This window comes from Aedes aegypti, chromosome 1 (assembly GCF_002204515.2).
Source record: "Aedes aegypti strain LVP_AGWG chromosome 1, AaegL5.0 Primary Assembly, whole genome shotgun sequence".
Taxonomy (NCBI): domain Eukaryota; kingdom Metazoa; phylum Arthropoda; class Insecta; order Diptera; family Culicidae; genus Aedes; species Aedes aegypti.
The window spans coordinates 33,360,148-33,376,416 of record NC_035107.1 but is presented as its reverse complement, the minus strand read 5'-3'; the positions used below and the strand labels follow the sequence as shown (position 1 = coordinate 33,376,416).

The window sequence follows — 16,269 nt, the reverse complement described above, 5'->3', positions numbered from 1 at the left end:
AAAAAACCGGTAAAAAAATAAACTGCGGAGCCAAAAAGCATATTTTATGTTCCAGGGATTTTTTCATGAATTTCTCTAGAAAATTCTTCTAAGAATCCCTCGATTGGCTCTTGCAAGAATTACTTCAGACATTTTTCCAGGAATTCAACCGGGGATTCTTAAAGGGATTACTCCATTTTTTTCTAGAATAACAACGCATTTATCCGCATCGACCAAGGAGTGCGGGTTCGATTACCGCTTCAGTTAGGAAAATTTTTCGTCAGGAACGTGTTTCGATTGTGAAATTGGGCGTTGCATGCTAGTCCGTGGTCTGGTGTGGTGCTTCTTTCAAAGGACAAAAGGTCCACTGGAAGCATTTACGTGAAGGTGTTTTTTTAAGGTTTCTCCAGGGATTGCTCTAGGAATCTTTTCAGGATCTCATCTAAGATTTTTCTTTCAAACATCTTCTTGAGAAAAAGAGTTCCTAGAGGAATCTTTAAAAAAATCGCAGATGAAATTCAGGATGAATTATTATTCATTTTGATGAAATCTCTGGAGGAATTCATGGGTAAATCTATGTAGGAATTTACAGAGGATTCTGAAGAATTGGGGAAGGGGAATTCCTGAAAGATTACCCGAAAAAATCCTTAGAAGAATTCATGCAGCGATTTCCTGGATGCATTCCTGAGGAAATTCCTAAAGTAAACTTTTGAGGAATCCCTATAGGAATTTAAAAAGTTATTTATTGTAGAATCCCTAGATTAATTTCTCCATGAGTATTTCGGGAGCAATACCGGAGGAAGTCTCAGGAATAATTCGTAGAAGAATCTCGAGAAGACTACCCGAGAATATTCTGGATGGAGAAATATCTGGAGTAATGCTTCAAGAAATCGTTGTATTGTAACTTGGAGGAAGCCTTAAAGACAACACTGCATAAATCCTTGTAGAAATATTCCTGGAGGAATGCCAAGAATAGTCCCCGACCAGATAGAAGAAACAAGATTATAATAGTTTTGCTCTTATATGATTTTATTATAAGACCAGTTGTTATAAAACATATACAGTTAGTAGTTGGAATAACAAATTTAACGCCAAATAAATATAGAATACCGTAATCCGGGGTAACATTGATCAGCGGGGTAACATTGATCGGGATGACTCATCTCGTTAAAAGTTCAAATAAAGATTTATTGATGAAACATTTTCGAATAATGAATAGTGCCTCTCTTTCTTATATTCATAAGCTAATGAAAATTGAGGTTTTTGCCAAAATTGCGTTTACTCCATGCGTAAATTTGTTAACTTTTTGAATCAATGATTTCTAGCACTTTCACTGACACTACCGAAAATTCATGTCTCACGTGAGTTCTGCAGACGATGTGATCAAGAAAAATGCGGTTGTTACTATATATGACATCGCCGAAAACGATTCCGTTGTCAAATCTTTTATAAATTTATTCAATTAGGCAACATTAACTAATTACAATTAAGAATGTAGAATTTCCTTAGAAAATTGCCTACTTTTAGGCGTATTCCGCGGATCAAGATGTTTTTAATTTTGAAATAACTCAAAAAGTAAATGACTTGTAAGAGTTTGGTCTTCATATTCGGCTTCAGGGGCCATGATTTTAGTAAGTAAAGACATTTCCAATATTACCGAACGTTGTTTACTTGGGTGATCAATGTTACCCCATATCAGCTGAATCAAAAAATCACTTAAAATATTTATTTAAACATGTTTAAATCTTTTGAAAAACAAAATAAAGTATAATGTAAGGAGCGGTGGATGCCAGTACTTGTTTTAAAAATATAAAACTTGTAACATTTATATTGTGAAATAGAAAATTTGAGAAAAACTCAAAAAAATGATCAATGTTACCCCGGATTACGGTATAACAAATCCTATTAAAATTATACCAATATGATTACAAAACGTGTTATCGTCCTGTCACAACAAAACAACATTATTGCAAATTTTGTTATTGTTCATAACTTTAGATGTTATTTACAACCAACTGTAAGAAATATAACAAATGTCATGTAATTAATCTGATACAAAAAATGTGACAAGTTAAGAACAAAGCCATTTTGACAAAGTTATATGTACTTCTGTTAATTTAACAGCTTTCGTTACGATATGTCATAATCTTGTTATGTGATTCTAGACGGGTGTCTGAGAAGCCTGAGTGGCCCAAAAGTAATATCTGAAAAAGTTCCCTGAGGAATCGTTCGAGAAATTCTAGTTAAAATTTTACTAGAGGAATCTATGGAGACAATCCCGCAGTAAGTCTTGGCGAAATCCCTGTACAAATATCCCTGCAGATATTCCTGGAAAAATCCTTGGAAAAATCCCTGGGGGAGCTTCTGGCAATATTCCTGATGGAATTGCTGGTATTTCTGGAGTTCTATCGGAAACGGTCTGGTAGCGAACAAAATTTGTTTCTTGGAGAAATCTCAGGGTAACCGCTTGTGGAACCCATGGAAAAATCGCTGTAAGGATTACAGTAGAGATTATCTTGGATCTTATGGCTCCTGCACATAAGGCTGCAGCACGTGCACAGTATGCAACCAGTGAATTACAACAAAATTGTATCACAATTATATCAAGATTTGTTACAAATATCAAATTTTATTTCATTTTTGTTCATGCACGTTGAGTTGTAACAATGTCCTTACATAATTAAAACAAAATCAGTTATAATAACAAAGGCTTTTTCAAATTTGTTTAAATTTATAACATAATTATAAAACAAATCGTGATATAAAATCTGAGGGAAGTTACTTATACATATGCGCTTTTATTCATGTAAAAAACATTTATTATAATTAAGTTATGAATAATGACAAACTGAGTTATATTTTTGTTTGATTTGAAACATAATAAGTTACATTTTTGTTTAAATTATATTATATTTTGTTTCAATTTTGTATAGTATAAAGGAAATTGTATTGTATTTTTTTGTTATTTTATCTACTACCGACCAGTGGATTACAACAATATTGTAGCACGATTATATCAAGATTTATTACAAATATCAAATTTTGTTTCAGTTTTGCTAGAAGTACTTTGAATTCATGGAAGAAATTTGAACATAATTGAAACAAAACCAGTTATATTAACAAAAGCTGCTTCAAATTTGTTACTAGTTAGAACATAATTATAACACATTTTTCATAAAATTTGTGAGAGCAATTGCTTATAACAAATTTTGCTATAATTCAGTAATGGAAAATAACAAAATGAGTTATATTTGGGTTTGATTCGAAACATAATGAGTAACACTTTTGTTTGAATTATAACATATTTTATTTCAGTTTAGTTTAGTGTAGAGTAAATTGTGTTATAATTTTTATTATTTTAACTACTAATCATTAAAAATTATAACATATTTTTTCAACTCTGTTGTAATCCACTGGTCAGGTTACTCTAGCTTTTACTGTATACCTCCCTTATTCTCTGGTCCGTTAAAAATCCAGTTATGCTGAGTTGACTGTACAGTTAAACCTCCATGAGTCGATGTTCCATTACTCGATATCGACTCATGGAACCATATTAAAAATCAATTTTCATGGTTACTATGATGGTCCCTACAAACAGCTTTCCATAGCATTGCTGTTCCATGACTCGATATATCCATGAGTCGATGGTCTCTTCAATATCAACTCATGGAGGGTTGACTGTATAATCATTTTTTCCTAATTTGGCCGTAACGGAAATTATATTCTAATATAATATTTTTATGTTTGGGAAGCCCAGCGGTAAACACGCAGCTTCTCAGCTAGACCAAACTAAGGGGCATGGGTTCGATTCCCACCGGATCCTTTCGGGTTGGAAATTTTTTCGACTTCCCAGGTATACAATATCATCATGCTTGCCAAGCGATATACATAGGCAAAAATAGTCAGATGGCAAACCTCTCCGTTTATAAATGCTGAGAAGCAGGATCTGTTCCACTAGGTGCGTAACGCCAGATATATGGCATGGTGTCCATTTACATCTGGATGAAAAATCATGTATTTTGAGCCGTCGCATGATGGTACTATATGATGGTCTGAAAATGTCCACATCACACCCTAGCGGAACCGGTTCCGGAATACTCCGAAATACCGGCCAAATCTAAATGTTGGTCCTCTTGGTGCTCTTGTAAATCGGAATGAAAAACCATGAAATTCGAACCGTCGTTATATACATGTGTATGAACTGCTGAATATGATATACGCCAGTTCCTTCTGAAACAGGTTCCAGGTTCCCTTGGGCCCTTGTGCCCAGAATGGCCATACTGACAAACAATTTCCAGGGTTCCATTCTAGAGTTCCATATCTTTCATCTAAAGCTAAAAGAACGAAAATCGGTTAAAAAATGGATTTTTGAGAGCGTTTTAAAGCCATGGGTCATTTTTGACCCTTAATGCATAATGTGTCACTTTTTTTGTAGCGCCGCTCCTAGAGGTCGCTAAAAGCTTCTGGAAGCTTCTAAAAATGTTCGTTTTCAAAAGTTAGGAAAAGTCAGAAAATTTCAGATCTATATCTCTTTTCTCTACAAAGTTACAGCTTATTTACCGTGCCGGTTGGCCAAAAATGACCCCAATGCACAAGGAAGGTTAAGCGGATTTTTGAAACTCACCTCCCCCCATGGTAATATTTTTTGTATGAAAATTAAAAATAAATTTGTAAGGCGCGTAGGAAATCTCAAATCCCCCTCTCCCCATAACCCCTTACGTAATTAATGGACGACCCCTAATAATGGGTTTGTTCATTAATTTCATAACGCGAAAAATAGTCATTTTGGACACCCACCCACCCCCTCGTAACACTTTTTGTATGAATATTATAAAATGTTTGTATAACCTGTAACAACTTACTGACACCCACCCACCCCCTCAAGCGTTATGAAATTTGCGAATGAGCCCTTAAAACCTTCTTCTTTTTCTTCTTGGCACTACGTCCTCACTGGGACAGAGCCTGCTTTTCAGCTTAGTGTTCTTATGAGCACTTCCGCAGTTATTAACTGAGTGCTTTCTTTGCCAAAGTGGCCATTTTTGCATTCATATATCGTGTGGTATGACAATGATACTTTATGCCCAGGGAAGTCTAGGAAATTTCCATTGCGCAAAGTTTCTGGACCGACTGCGAATCGAACCTAGCATGGCTTTGATTTGAAGCCGCGGACCCTAACCACTCGGCTAAGGAAGGTCCCCACAGAACACCTAGAAATAAGAAATGTATGTAACGATACTAATAAAGAATCTTAAAAATAAAAAGTACAAAAAAACAACTCAGTTTATCCTGATTATAACGGTTTTGGGGAGAACCGTGAGGCCCCAAAGAATCACTTTCAGTGGTGGTTTCAATCTAGGAATCGGGGAGTGGTACTTCAAGCACTCCTCCATCTGGAGGCGATAAGCTTAAGATGGTGGGGAAGATGTGAAAACGTCCGACCGAGAGGAAATTAATTCCTCTGCTTGCAGGGACATCCCGCAGGAATCTGTTTCATTACTTCGGTGCAGCGCGCACAGCTGGAGGCGATCTCTTGGGAAATTATCACCCTGACCACGGAATGCAATTGTCGTCGGTTTATTTGACGTGCTCGTGTTCGGTTTTGCTGGTGCTTGATTTGAATGTGTTTTGCTGGAAAGGCGATCACTTTTATTCTATAATCAATGAAAAGAGTATAAATCCTACAATAAAACCATCCCGGATGAACGTAAACCGTTGAATGTTCGGTAAAACCGAATGGATAACTGTATAAGTAGTATAACTTGATTGTACCATATGTGTATGGAAAGTTGAAATTTTGAAGCGTTGTGTGTACTGTACCATAACTACGTTTTTCAATGGATCAACTCAATGTACGATATCTTTTACGATCAAACTGATCATGGTTTTAAGTATGCTTAAAAAAATATTAGAGTGTCACCGCGGTGAATAGATTTTTATGAGCGTGTATGGAACGTTTATGGTGCCGGTTGTAACGAACGGCTTGCTGTGTCGTCCGCGCTCGCAGATCGCCTGCCACAATAGGTACGTCTTCGCGCATTTGTCCATCTTCCTCATCCGGAATTTTTCCGGAACCTCGATGCGGGATGTACCGACAAGGAACTCGAGACCGGGGATTTGTTTGGTGTCCGCCATTATATATGTCTCGTCGTCCATAACGAGACCGTCTGGCTTGACCAGCCACTCACGGTACAGATTCCGTGCACCTTCCTAACCTAAAGAACACGTAGCCCAGCCGCTTCATGGTGTGCTGGATGAACCACTTCAACGAATTGACATTTTTAGCCTCGTCTCGGGTGGAAAGGTTCGGGTTATTCTTAAAATCCTGCCTTATCTTTCGCGCCTTCTCTGGGTATTCCGTTTTCGGCTTTCAACTCGATGGTCTTCGTCGCCTGGAACATCTTCACAACGCGGGACACGGTGGAATGGTGGATTCCAAGCCTCTTGCCGATCCATCTGTGCGACTGACCAGGATTATCAATCACCACGCTCAAGATTTGCTGGCGTAGCTCTTCTTCTTTTTAGTGCATTTTTAAAACTACTTGACGACAGATCGCGAGAAAATTTTGCACACATAAACATAATACTCTAAACTAGTATCACTCAAATTTCATTAATTTTTACCCACGCGATTAAACGTTACACTCAAAACAAAGTGTCGCATGAAAAATGGTACAACCTTGGCGTTTTTCTATTTGTCAGGAAAATATGCCAACTGAAAAAATTGGTTACTTGTATCAACCATGAATTCTGAGCTAATCGACGCGAATCAATTTCCACGACCCCTCCATAAGTGAAACGAGTACCGTGCATTAACCGTATACTTACTTTCTGCTCCTTCCACCCGACCAGCGGCGGAAAGCAGATCACAAAGGACAACACCCACAGCCCGGCGATGAGCGACTTGGCCCTCCTGGTGGACATGATGCTCGGGTAGGTGACGGGACGGGTGACGGCCACGTAGCGGTCGAGCGAAATCGCGCACAGGTTCAGTATCGAAGCGGTGCACATCCAGACATCGACGGCCAGCCAAACGCGGCACCACACGTCACCGAAGATCCATACCTGCGAAGGATACAGAAAAGAAATTGAGGGATTTAGAATGGGACGTAGAAGCACAGACAAACAGACGTCACACTCTCACCGATGTCCATCGACCACCTTTTTAACGGCCGATTCAAATATATGGTAGGTGGCCAATCGACCACTCGTAGCGCTCGCATCGTTTTTGTTCGCGTTTGACGTTTACACACTACCGCCATCTGTTGGTCCATCGGCCAAACACATGGATTTTAGCACTGGGCGTACAAGTCCTCGTGACTATGATTTTGATCGTGATTTGTTCTAACTGTTATGTCTGTTTGTCTGTGGTAGAAGCATGTGCTTTGAAAATCAGTAGATGATTATTTATGCTGTTATTGTATTAATTAATTAATAAACCAAATAAAATTCTGGTTGACACGGTACGTCTCTTTGTATTTGCTGTGTCCGTTTAGCCCTTCAATCGAAATGATGTTCGATCAGTTGTCTGGTTCTTCAGATTTGTGCTCTTGAAATTTTGAGGTTCAGCAACGATTCATCTTCACCATAAACGTTTTAGAATTTCCAATATGGATGCAATGTTTGCTTTGATTCAAGTGTCGCTCGCCCATGGGGGCTCTGCACTGTTTTGATTTTGCGTGGGATTTTGACATTTACTGGCCTTGTTGTTTACAAATTTTGTGAAGGAGTGAAAGAGACAGAGAAAGATTTTTGTGCAGAGCCCCATGGGTCACTGCACAAAAATCATCCTCTCTTTTTCACTCTTACATAAAATTTGTAAACAACAAAGCCAGTAAACGTCAAAACCCCATACTAAATCAAAACAATGCAGAGCCCTGTAGGCCTCTGCACTGTATTGATTTTGTATGGGGGTTCGACTTTTACTGGCCTCCCGATCAACCAGTGTAACAATTTCTTTATAGATCTTTGTCCAACGATGGCGATCGCCAACGGTTCAAAACAAATCGATATCGATCGCTACCGACAAACACTGACTGGTTGATCGGGCTTGTTGTTTACAAATTTCACGAAAGAGTGAAAGGGAGAGGTACATTTTTGTGCATAGCCCAATTGCTGCGTGTAATGCGGTCCACAGACGCTCAGACGGTTTGACCAACATTGACTCCGCCCCGAGATGTTGATCTAGCAAATGTGTGCTCTTGTGATGTTTCTATACATTCCACAGCCGTTTACCCACATTCTTTAAACTATTTCTTTAGCAAATACACAAGCAGTTCAACCGGTGATTCCATCAAAATTTCAGAACGGAATTCCTCCAGGGATTGTACCAGGAATTCCTACAAGGAATCCATCAGGAATTTTGTCAGGAATTCATCCAGGTAATGGGATTTCTTTTAAAATTTTTAAAAGGATTCCATCAGAGGTACTTCTACAGATTCAATCACATCAGCATTTCTATCAGGGTTTCCATTAGGAATTTCTCTGGGGATTCCATCAGAAGTATCTCTAGGAATTCCATCAGGAGTTCTTCCAGGGATTCCATCAGGGGTTCCTTCAGGAATTCTACCCGGAACTCCTCTAGGAATTCCATCAGGAGTTCCTCAAACAATTCTATGAGAAGTGTCTCCAAGGATTCCACCAGGAGTTCCTTCAGAGAATCCTCCTGGAATTACTTCAGGGATTCCATCAGGAGTTCCTATCAGGAGTATCTTTAAGGCTTTCATCAGAGTCCTTCTGGGGATTTCATCAGCAGTTCCTCCGGGGATTCCATCCAAAGTATCTTCTGAGATTTCACCAGGAATTCATCCAGAGATTATATTAGGAGTTCCTCGAGGAATTTTATCAGGATTTCTTTTAGGGATATCATAAGGAATCCCTGAATTTCTCCAGGGATTTCAACAGGAGTTTCTATAGGAATTCCATCAGGAAAGATTCTGGAAATAAATCAGAAGTTCCTCAAATTATTCCATCAGGAGTTCCTTCAAGAATATCTTTGAGAATTCCTCCAGGGATTCCATCCTACAGGGATTATATCAGGAGTACCTCTGAGAGTTTTTCCGAGGATTTCATCAAGAGTTTCTCCAGAGATTCCATCAGGAGTTCCTCTAGAGATTGTATCAGGAGTCACTCGAGAAATTCTATCAGTATTTCTTCAAGGCATATCATAAGGAATTCCTCAATGGATTTCATCAGCCGTTCCATCAGGAATCATCAGAAGTTTCCGTAGGGATTCTATCAGGAGCTCTGGAAGGGATTTCATCAGAAGCTCCTCCAATGATTCCATCTGGAATTCCTTCAATAATATCTCTAGGAATTCCTCCAATGATTCCATCTGGAGTTGCTATAGAAATTCTAGCAGAAGTACCTTTAAGGCTTTCATCAGAGTTCTTCTGGGGATTTCATCAGGAGTTGCTCCCAGGGATTTCATTGATAGCTCCTTCTGAGATTCCATCTGGAATTCTTCCAGAATTTCCATCAAGAATTCCTCCAGAGATTATAACAGGAGTTCCTCGAGAAATTTCATCAGGATTTCTTCTAGGGATATCATAAAGAGTTCCTCTAGGGATTTTATCAAGAGTTCCATCAGGAATTCTTTCAGGGATTCATCAGGAATTTCTCTAGAGATAACATCAGAGGATTCTTCAGAGATTCGACCTGGAACTCCTATAAGTTCTTCTAGGAATTACATTATGAGCTCTTCTGGGGAATGCATCTGGCGTTCTTTTACGGATTTCATCAGGAGTTGCTTCAAGGATTTCACTAGAAGTTCCTTTTGATATTCCACCTAGAATTCTTCCAGGGATTATATTCAAAAGTTTCTGGAATTCTATCAAGAGCTCCTTCAGAGATTCCACCTCCAGAAGTTTCTTTCCGTCAGGAGTTCCTTTGAAGGTTGGACCAGGAGTTTCTCTAGAGATTATATCAAGGATTGCTAAAGGAATTCCATCAGGATTTCTTCTTGGGATTACCAGAAATCCCTCCAGGAATTTCATCAGGAGCTCCTATGAGGATCTCGTCCGGAGTTCCTACAGAGATTTTATTAGGAGTTCCTAGAGGGATTACATCAGAAACTCCTCTAGGGATTCCATTCCTTCTAGGGATTTTATCGGGAGTTCCTTCAAGAAGTAACTGTAGGAGTTCCTCTAGGAAATCCTTCAGAGATTTTCTCTGGGACTCCTACAGGAAATCTATCAAGAGTTTCTATGTGGATTCCGTCATAAATTCCACCAGGGGTTACATTAGAAGTTCTTCCAAGGATTCCATCAGAAGTTTCTCTTTGGATTTCATCAGGAGTCTTTCAATAGATTTCATTGGGAGTTTCGCAGGGATTCCATTAGAAGTCCTTCCATGGATTTCTTTTGAAATGCTTCTTAGATTTCATTATAAAATCCTCCTGGGACTCTATCATGAACACCTTCTGGGATTCAGTTCCGTTTGAAATTCTATAAAGAATTCTGCTAAAGATTCCTTCAGGAATTCCTCTAGGGTTATTCAAGGTTCCATCAGGCTATCTACTACGGATTCCTTCCGGAATTTACGAATAGATTCTACCAGAATTTTCTTCTCTTTTTTCTAGAGAATTCTTCAAGGGATTCCTCCAGGAATTCTTAAAAGGAAATACCTCCCGGAATTAATCAAGAGATGCCTCCCAAATTTCTTCAAGGAATAAATATCTCCAAGGATCCTCAAGGGTTATCAGGAATTCCTCCTAAGATATTACCGGAATTTATCACCGAAATCACTCTAGAGATTCTATTGGAAATTTCTCAAAGAATTTCTCAAGGAATATCTCCAGAGATTCTTGGGGGTTTTCAGGAATCAATTCAGCAATTTTACAAAAAAATTCCTAAAAAATTTCACAAGTAATTTATTAATCCACCAGTATATCCCCAAGTGACTCTATGAGGAGTTCCTCCTAGGATTCAAAAAATGAATTCCTTCAGTGAATCCACCAGGAATTGGTTCGAAAATTTCGCTAGGATTTCCTCAAGGGATTCCAACTAAAACTCCTCTAGGAATTTCTTTTAAGGATTCCACCAGAGCTTCATCCGTGGATTGGATCAAGAATTCGTCCAGATATTTCTCCACGATTTCCATCAGGAAAATCTACAAGGATTTTAGCTGAAATTCTCACTTTACCAATATTTTTCCGGTGATTTCACTGGGAATTCAAAAAAATCTTCTGGAAGTTCTCCAAAACCATTCTGGAAAAAATCCTTCAGTTCCTTCAGAGACTTCATCAGTATTTTCTCTAACTATTTTTTTCGGAATTTTTCGAGAGTGGAGATTTTTAAGAAATTTCACCAGAAGTTTTTTTAAACAATCTTCCAGGGTTAACACTATGAATATCAATAGAGTTTCGCTAGAAATTCTTTACCAGACAAATATTGTATAGCTTCGCCAGAAGTTCTACCAGAAAATACTCCAATGCCTTGACTAGGATTTCCCTTCTTGGAATTTTTCAGGATTATCAGAAACTCCTCCAGGATATATAAAAAAAAAATATCCACAATTTCAATTGATTTTATTTTCTGGAAAACCGCGAGAGAATCGACCAGGAATTTCACGAAGGATTGAACTAGAAATTCTTTCTTTCTCTACTCTAAATATTCCATCGAGAAGACATCGTCAAAACTCCAAAACATTATTCCTCCATGGATTCCACTGATATTTGCTCAGAGGGTTATACATAGCAATGCCTTTCAGGTATTTTGAAGTGTTTTTTGGAAAATTTCTGGAAAAAATCATGGAATAATTTATTGTGAAATCCTTCGAAGAATCACCAAAGAAAACACTTGAGACATTCCCTGGGGAAATTCCTTGATACATCTCTGGTAGAACTTTTAAAGCAATCCTTGAAGGAGTTCCTAGAGGATTCTCTAAGGCAATTCCTAGTGGATTCCGTGGAAAAAATTCTCCAAAAAATACCGAAAGGAATTGATGGATAAATTCCTTTACGAATCCTCGGAGAAATATCTGGTAGATTCTTGAAGTAATTCCTTCAAAAATTCCAGGTAGAATGCCTCGTAGGTTCCCTTAGGGGACACAAGGGGATTTTTTTTTTATTTCCGTACGGGTTTGGGCCGAAAGGACTCAGATTTTCATGAAACTTTTTCCACAGCAAGGCTCATCAATATATGAATAAAAAAAAATTGAGAAAAATTCAGGGTCGCCTATTTTCCCGGAAAACTCAGTTGGATTTTTTTTGTTTTCCCCTGACACTACTTACTTTACAAAATCATAACTCAAGAACGAAGCATCATAGAAACAAAGTTTTTTTTTTATGAAAATGAAAGCAAATTTTGTCAGGAATAAAAAAAAATAACTGGAAAAAGTTTTCCACAAACTTTTCCACCGTTGAGAAAATTCGTAAAGAAAAGTCGGAAAAACTATATTCCAACTCGTGGAAAATTTTCAAAAAAATATTTTTGAGAAGGTTCATAAGCTTTAATCGCTGAAATTTTTGAAATGGTATTTTTTTCGTTTTTGAGTTATGGCCAATTTTGTAAAAAATGTGCAAATGTGCCATTTTGAGCCTTTTCTTTGAAAAATCATAGCTCAAGAAAGAAGCATAGTAGAAACAAAGTTTTTTTATATGAAAATGAAAGCAATTTTGAGCCTTTTCTTTGAAAAATCATAGCTCAAGAAAGAAGCATAGTAGAAACAAAGTTTTTTTATATGAAAATGAAAGCAAATTTTCTCAGGAATAAAAAAAAGTATTAACTGGAAAAAGTTTTCCACAAAATTTTCCACCGTTGAGAAAATTCGTAAAGAAAAGCCGGAATAACTATGCTCCAACTCGTGGAAAATTTTCAAAAAAATATTTTTGAGAAGGTAATTTCATAAGCTTTTAAGAAATATATATTTTTGAAAGTTTTCCACTAATTGGAACACAGTTTTTCCGACTTTTCTTCACGAGTTTACTCAACGGTGGAAAATTTTGTGGAAAACTGTTTCCAGTTAATTTTTTTTTTATTCTTGAGAAAATTTGCTTTCATTTTCATAAAAAAAAAAACTTTGTTTCTACGATGCTTCTTTCTTGAGCTATGATTTTTCAAAGAAAAGGCTCTAAATGGCACATTTGCACATTTTTTACAAAATTGGCCATAACTCAAAAACGAAAAAAATACCATTTCAAAAATTTCAGCGATTAAAGCTTATGAAATTATCTTCTTAAGAATATTTTTTGAAGATTTTTCACGAGTTGGAGCATAGTTTTTCCGGCTTTTCTTTACGAATTTTCTCAACGGTGGAAAATTTTGTGGAAAACTTTTTCCAGTTAATACTTTGTTTTATTTCTGAGAAAATTTGCTTTCATTTTCATAAAAGAACTTTGTTTCTATGATGCTTTGTTCTTGAGTTATGATTTTTCAAAGTAAGTAGTGTCAGAGGAAAACAAAAAAATTCCAACTGTGTTTTTCGGGAAAATAAGCGACCCTGAATTTTTCTCAATTTTTTTTTATTCATATATTGATGAGCCCTGCCTGTGGAAAAAGTTTCATGAAAATCTGAGACCCTTCGGCTCACTTTATACGGAAATAAAAAAAATCCCCACAAGGAAGAATCTTTGAAGGAAGCACTGGAAGAATTCATAAAACAATTTATTGAAGATTCTCTAGAAGAATCCCTTGAAAGAATCCTGGGGGAACCTCTCGAAAAATTGCAAGCGGAATTTCTAAGGAATTCCTGGTGAAATCCCGCGTTTGAAGTTTTTTTTTAATTCTTTTGCAGTATTTCCAACTGAATTCCCGAAGGCTTCCTGGTGGAATCCCTAAAGAAATTCCTTACTGAATCTTTGGAGAAATTTTGGGTTGAATCACTGTAAGAATTCTTGAAGTGAATCTCTGCATGTATTTCTGTAGGAATTTTTGAAGGAATTTCTAGCAAAAAATCATGTAGGAATCTTTGGCAGAATGTTTGGATTAATCACTGAAGGATTTTTTGGAGGTATTCCCAGGGAAAGATTTTTGATGCATAGGAGAAATTCCTGGTGGAATTTTTGATGGAATTCCTGTCATAATTTCTTGTAGGGAGCGGGGTTGGTTATTTATTGAACTATCTCTCTGAAAATTTCTAGAGGAATTCCTGGTGGAAGCGCAGTAAAAATAACCCTTATAGAATCTGTATAGAATCTCTTGAAGTTTCGCTGGAGGAATTCGTAAATAAATTTTTGAAGGATGAGTAAATCCGTTGGGAAGTTTTTGGATAAATCGCTGGCAGATTCTATAGAAAAAAATGCATAAAAGAATCGCTGAAGAAATTCCTTTTGGTGGAATTTAAGGAGGAGTCATAGGAGAAGCCCTGTAAGAAGCTCTGGTGAAATCCTTATGGGATTTCCTGGTGATATATTTATTGAGAAGTATCTGAAAGAATTCGTTTTGTGATTCCTGAATAATTATGGATTCCTTGGATATAACTTTCAGAGGAATTCCTAAAGGAATCTTTGAAAAATTGTTATAGCAATCTCCGTAAGAATTTTTGGGGTCAGCCCTGAAGTAAACTCTGAAAATTTACTGAAGAAATCACTTGAGGATTTTTTGATCTTTGAAGGAAACAGTGGAGCAATTCCTGAATAATTAGAAAAGGAACCTGCCTGAAGAGTTTTCCCCGGAGGAACTTCTGGGTAAATCTGTGGATAAATTTCTAGAGGAACGGTTGATAAAATTTCTGGTATAATCCCAGGAAGAATTTCTGGTGGAATCCCTAGTATAACCAATGGTCTTCTAGAAAGACTTCAAAGTAGAATAACTAGAGGAAATCACTGAAGACTCTGGATAAAATCTTTGAAGAAATTACCATAGCCATTCTCATATCGATGACTGTTCAGAATAATCCCCGATGAGATCCCTCATAATTTTAGAGTTCTGCCGGAATACTTCGTGCGAATTGTAATTCCTCATCAATATCCATTTCTTCCGGGACCTCAATTCTGAAAGTTCTGCTCTTCCTCACTACGATTATTGCCGTAGAAATATTCACCCCCACAGCCACAGAAATCGAAAAAAAAATAACTATCACATATTCACTAGACTTGCCGAGAGCATTCAAAACATGCGAAGAAATATGGTGTTGCTGCAACAAACTTTGACAGACGGTCAAACGGTTGCAGAAACATAAATCGGTTTGACTAACTTGGGGGCGGAGTCAATGTTGGTCAAACCGTCTGAGCGTCTGTGGGCTGCATAAAAACCGCTCTCTTTTTCTTTCTCTCTCTTGGCTTGGGCCTTTCGGTAAATATTTACCCGGATTTTCGCACACCCGTTTGAAAGGAGCAAATTTTGCGTTTGATACATTTGTTTTGCTATGTGAAATAAAACCGTCCACCGCCTTGCAAACATCGGGTACAGGAGTGGGAAAGGCGAAGAGTCAAGTTTTTGCAGGGTTGCCTCTGCCACAACCCTGCAGCAATGAAACGATTTGACAAACAAAAAAAAGGAACCTAACCTTAGCCCAGAATCCGTCTAGAGAAAAACAAAATTCTTTCATTGGAAAAAAGTTCACCCCCAGTTGTCAGACGACAACAAATTATGGTCCGCTTCAGCTTTTTTTTTGTCGTGTCTCGATCGTTTTTTTTTTGTGAGTGAGGTTACTTGAAAACTTCCGAAGGGGTTACTTGAAAACAGTATTATCACTTCTTTATCACACCGCTCCTACGAGCACATTCAGCGTGAATACAAATGATACCACCACAGAAAACAGACACTTATGCTAGAACAAAAATCTTCTTAAAAATTTAGTAAGGATTGATGAAATGAAATACGTTGAAGTCACTCAATATATTAAACAACAATATAGAAAATAGCGTCAATCAGTGGTGAACATAAGTATCTTAACCCTCTAATACCCAAATTTTTATTTTCGATCTAAATATCATTTTTCGTTATCTAAAATCGTTCTAAACACGTTTTGGGCAATGATTTATTTTTATTCGCAAATCTATGAATTTTGGTTTTTGATTTTTATAATTTTTATTTTTGAACATCCCTATTCTTTTTTTTTTTTTTTTTTTGAAGCCTCTCTTGAGTTCTGATTTTTGGCAATTATAAAAAATCACATTTTTACAGTACTTTTAAAAATATTATTTTTGATTTTTTTTCTGAAGCATATTTTATTTTCCGTGTAACTAACGGAAAAAACAGATTTGAAATTATTTCAATACCATCAGGCTCTTCTTCTGTGATAGGTTGATTGTAGAAAAATATTAGAGATACGATTTTTTATACTACACGTTAAATTAACCCCAGGCATTTGTAGGTTATATAAGAATACAATTTTTCAAACATTTATCAA

General features: G+C 37.1%; 1 protein-coding gene across 2 annotated transcripts in view; it reads right to left on the bottom strand.

Moving 5' to 3' along the window:
* Positions 1-16,269, bottom strand: part of LOC5563924 (octopamine receptor Oamb) — a 725,283-nt gene that overhangs the window by 233,199 nt on the left and 475,815 nt on the right. For both annotated transcript variants that reach the window (XM_021839348.1, XM_021839349.1), the window contains exon 4: positions 6,805-7,041. In XM_021839348.1, the coding sequence (XP_021695040.1) occupies positions 6,805-7,041 (237 nt within the window). The remainder of the gene's footprint in view (positions 1-6,804; positions 7,042-16,269) is intronic.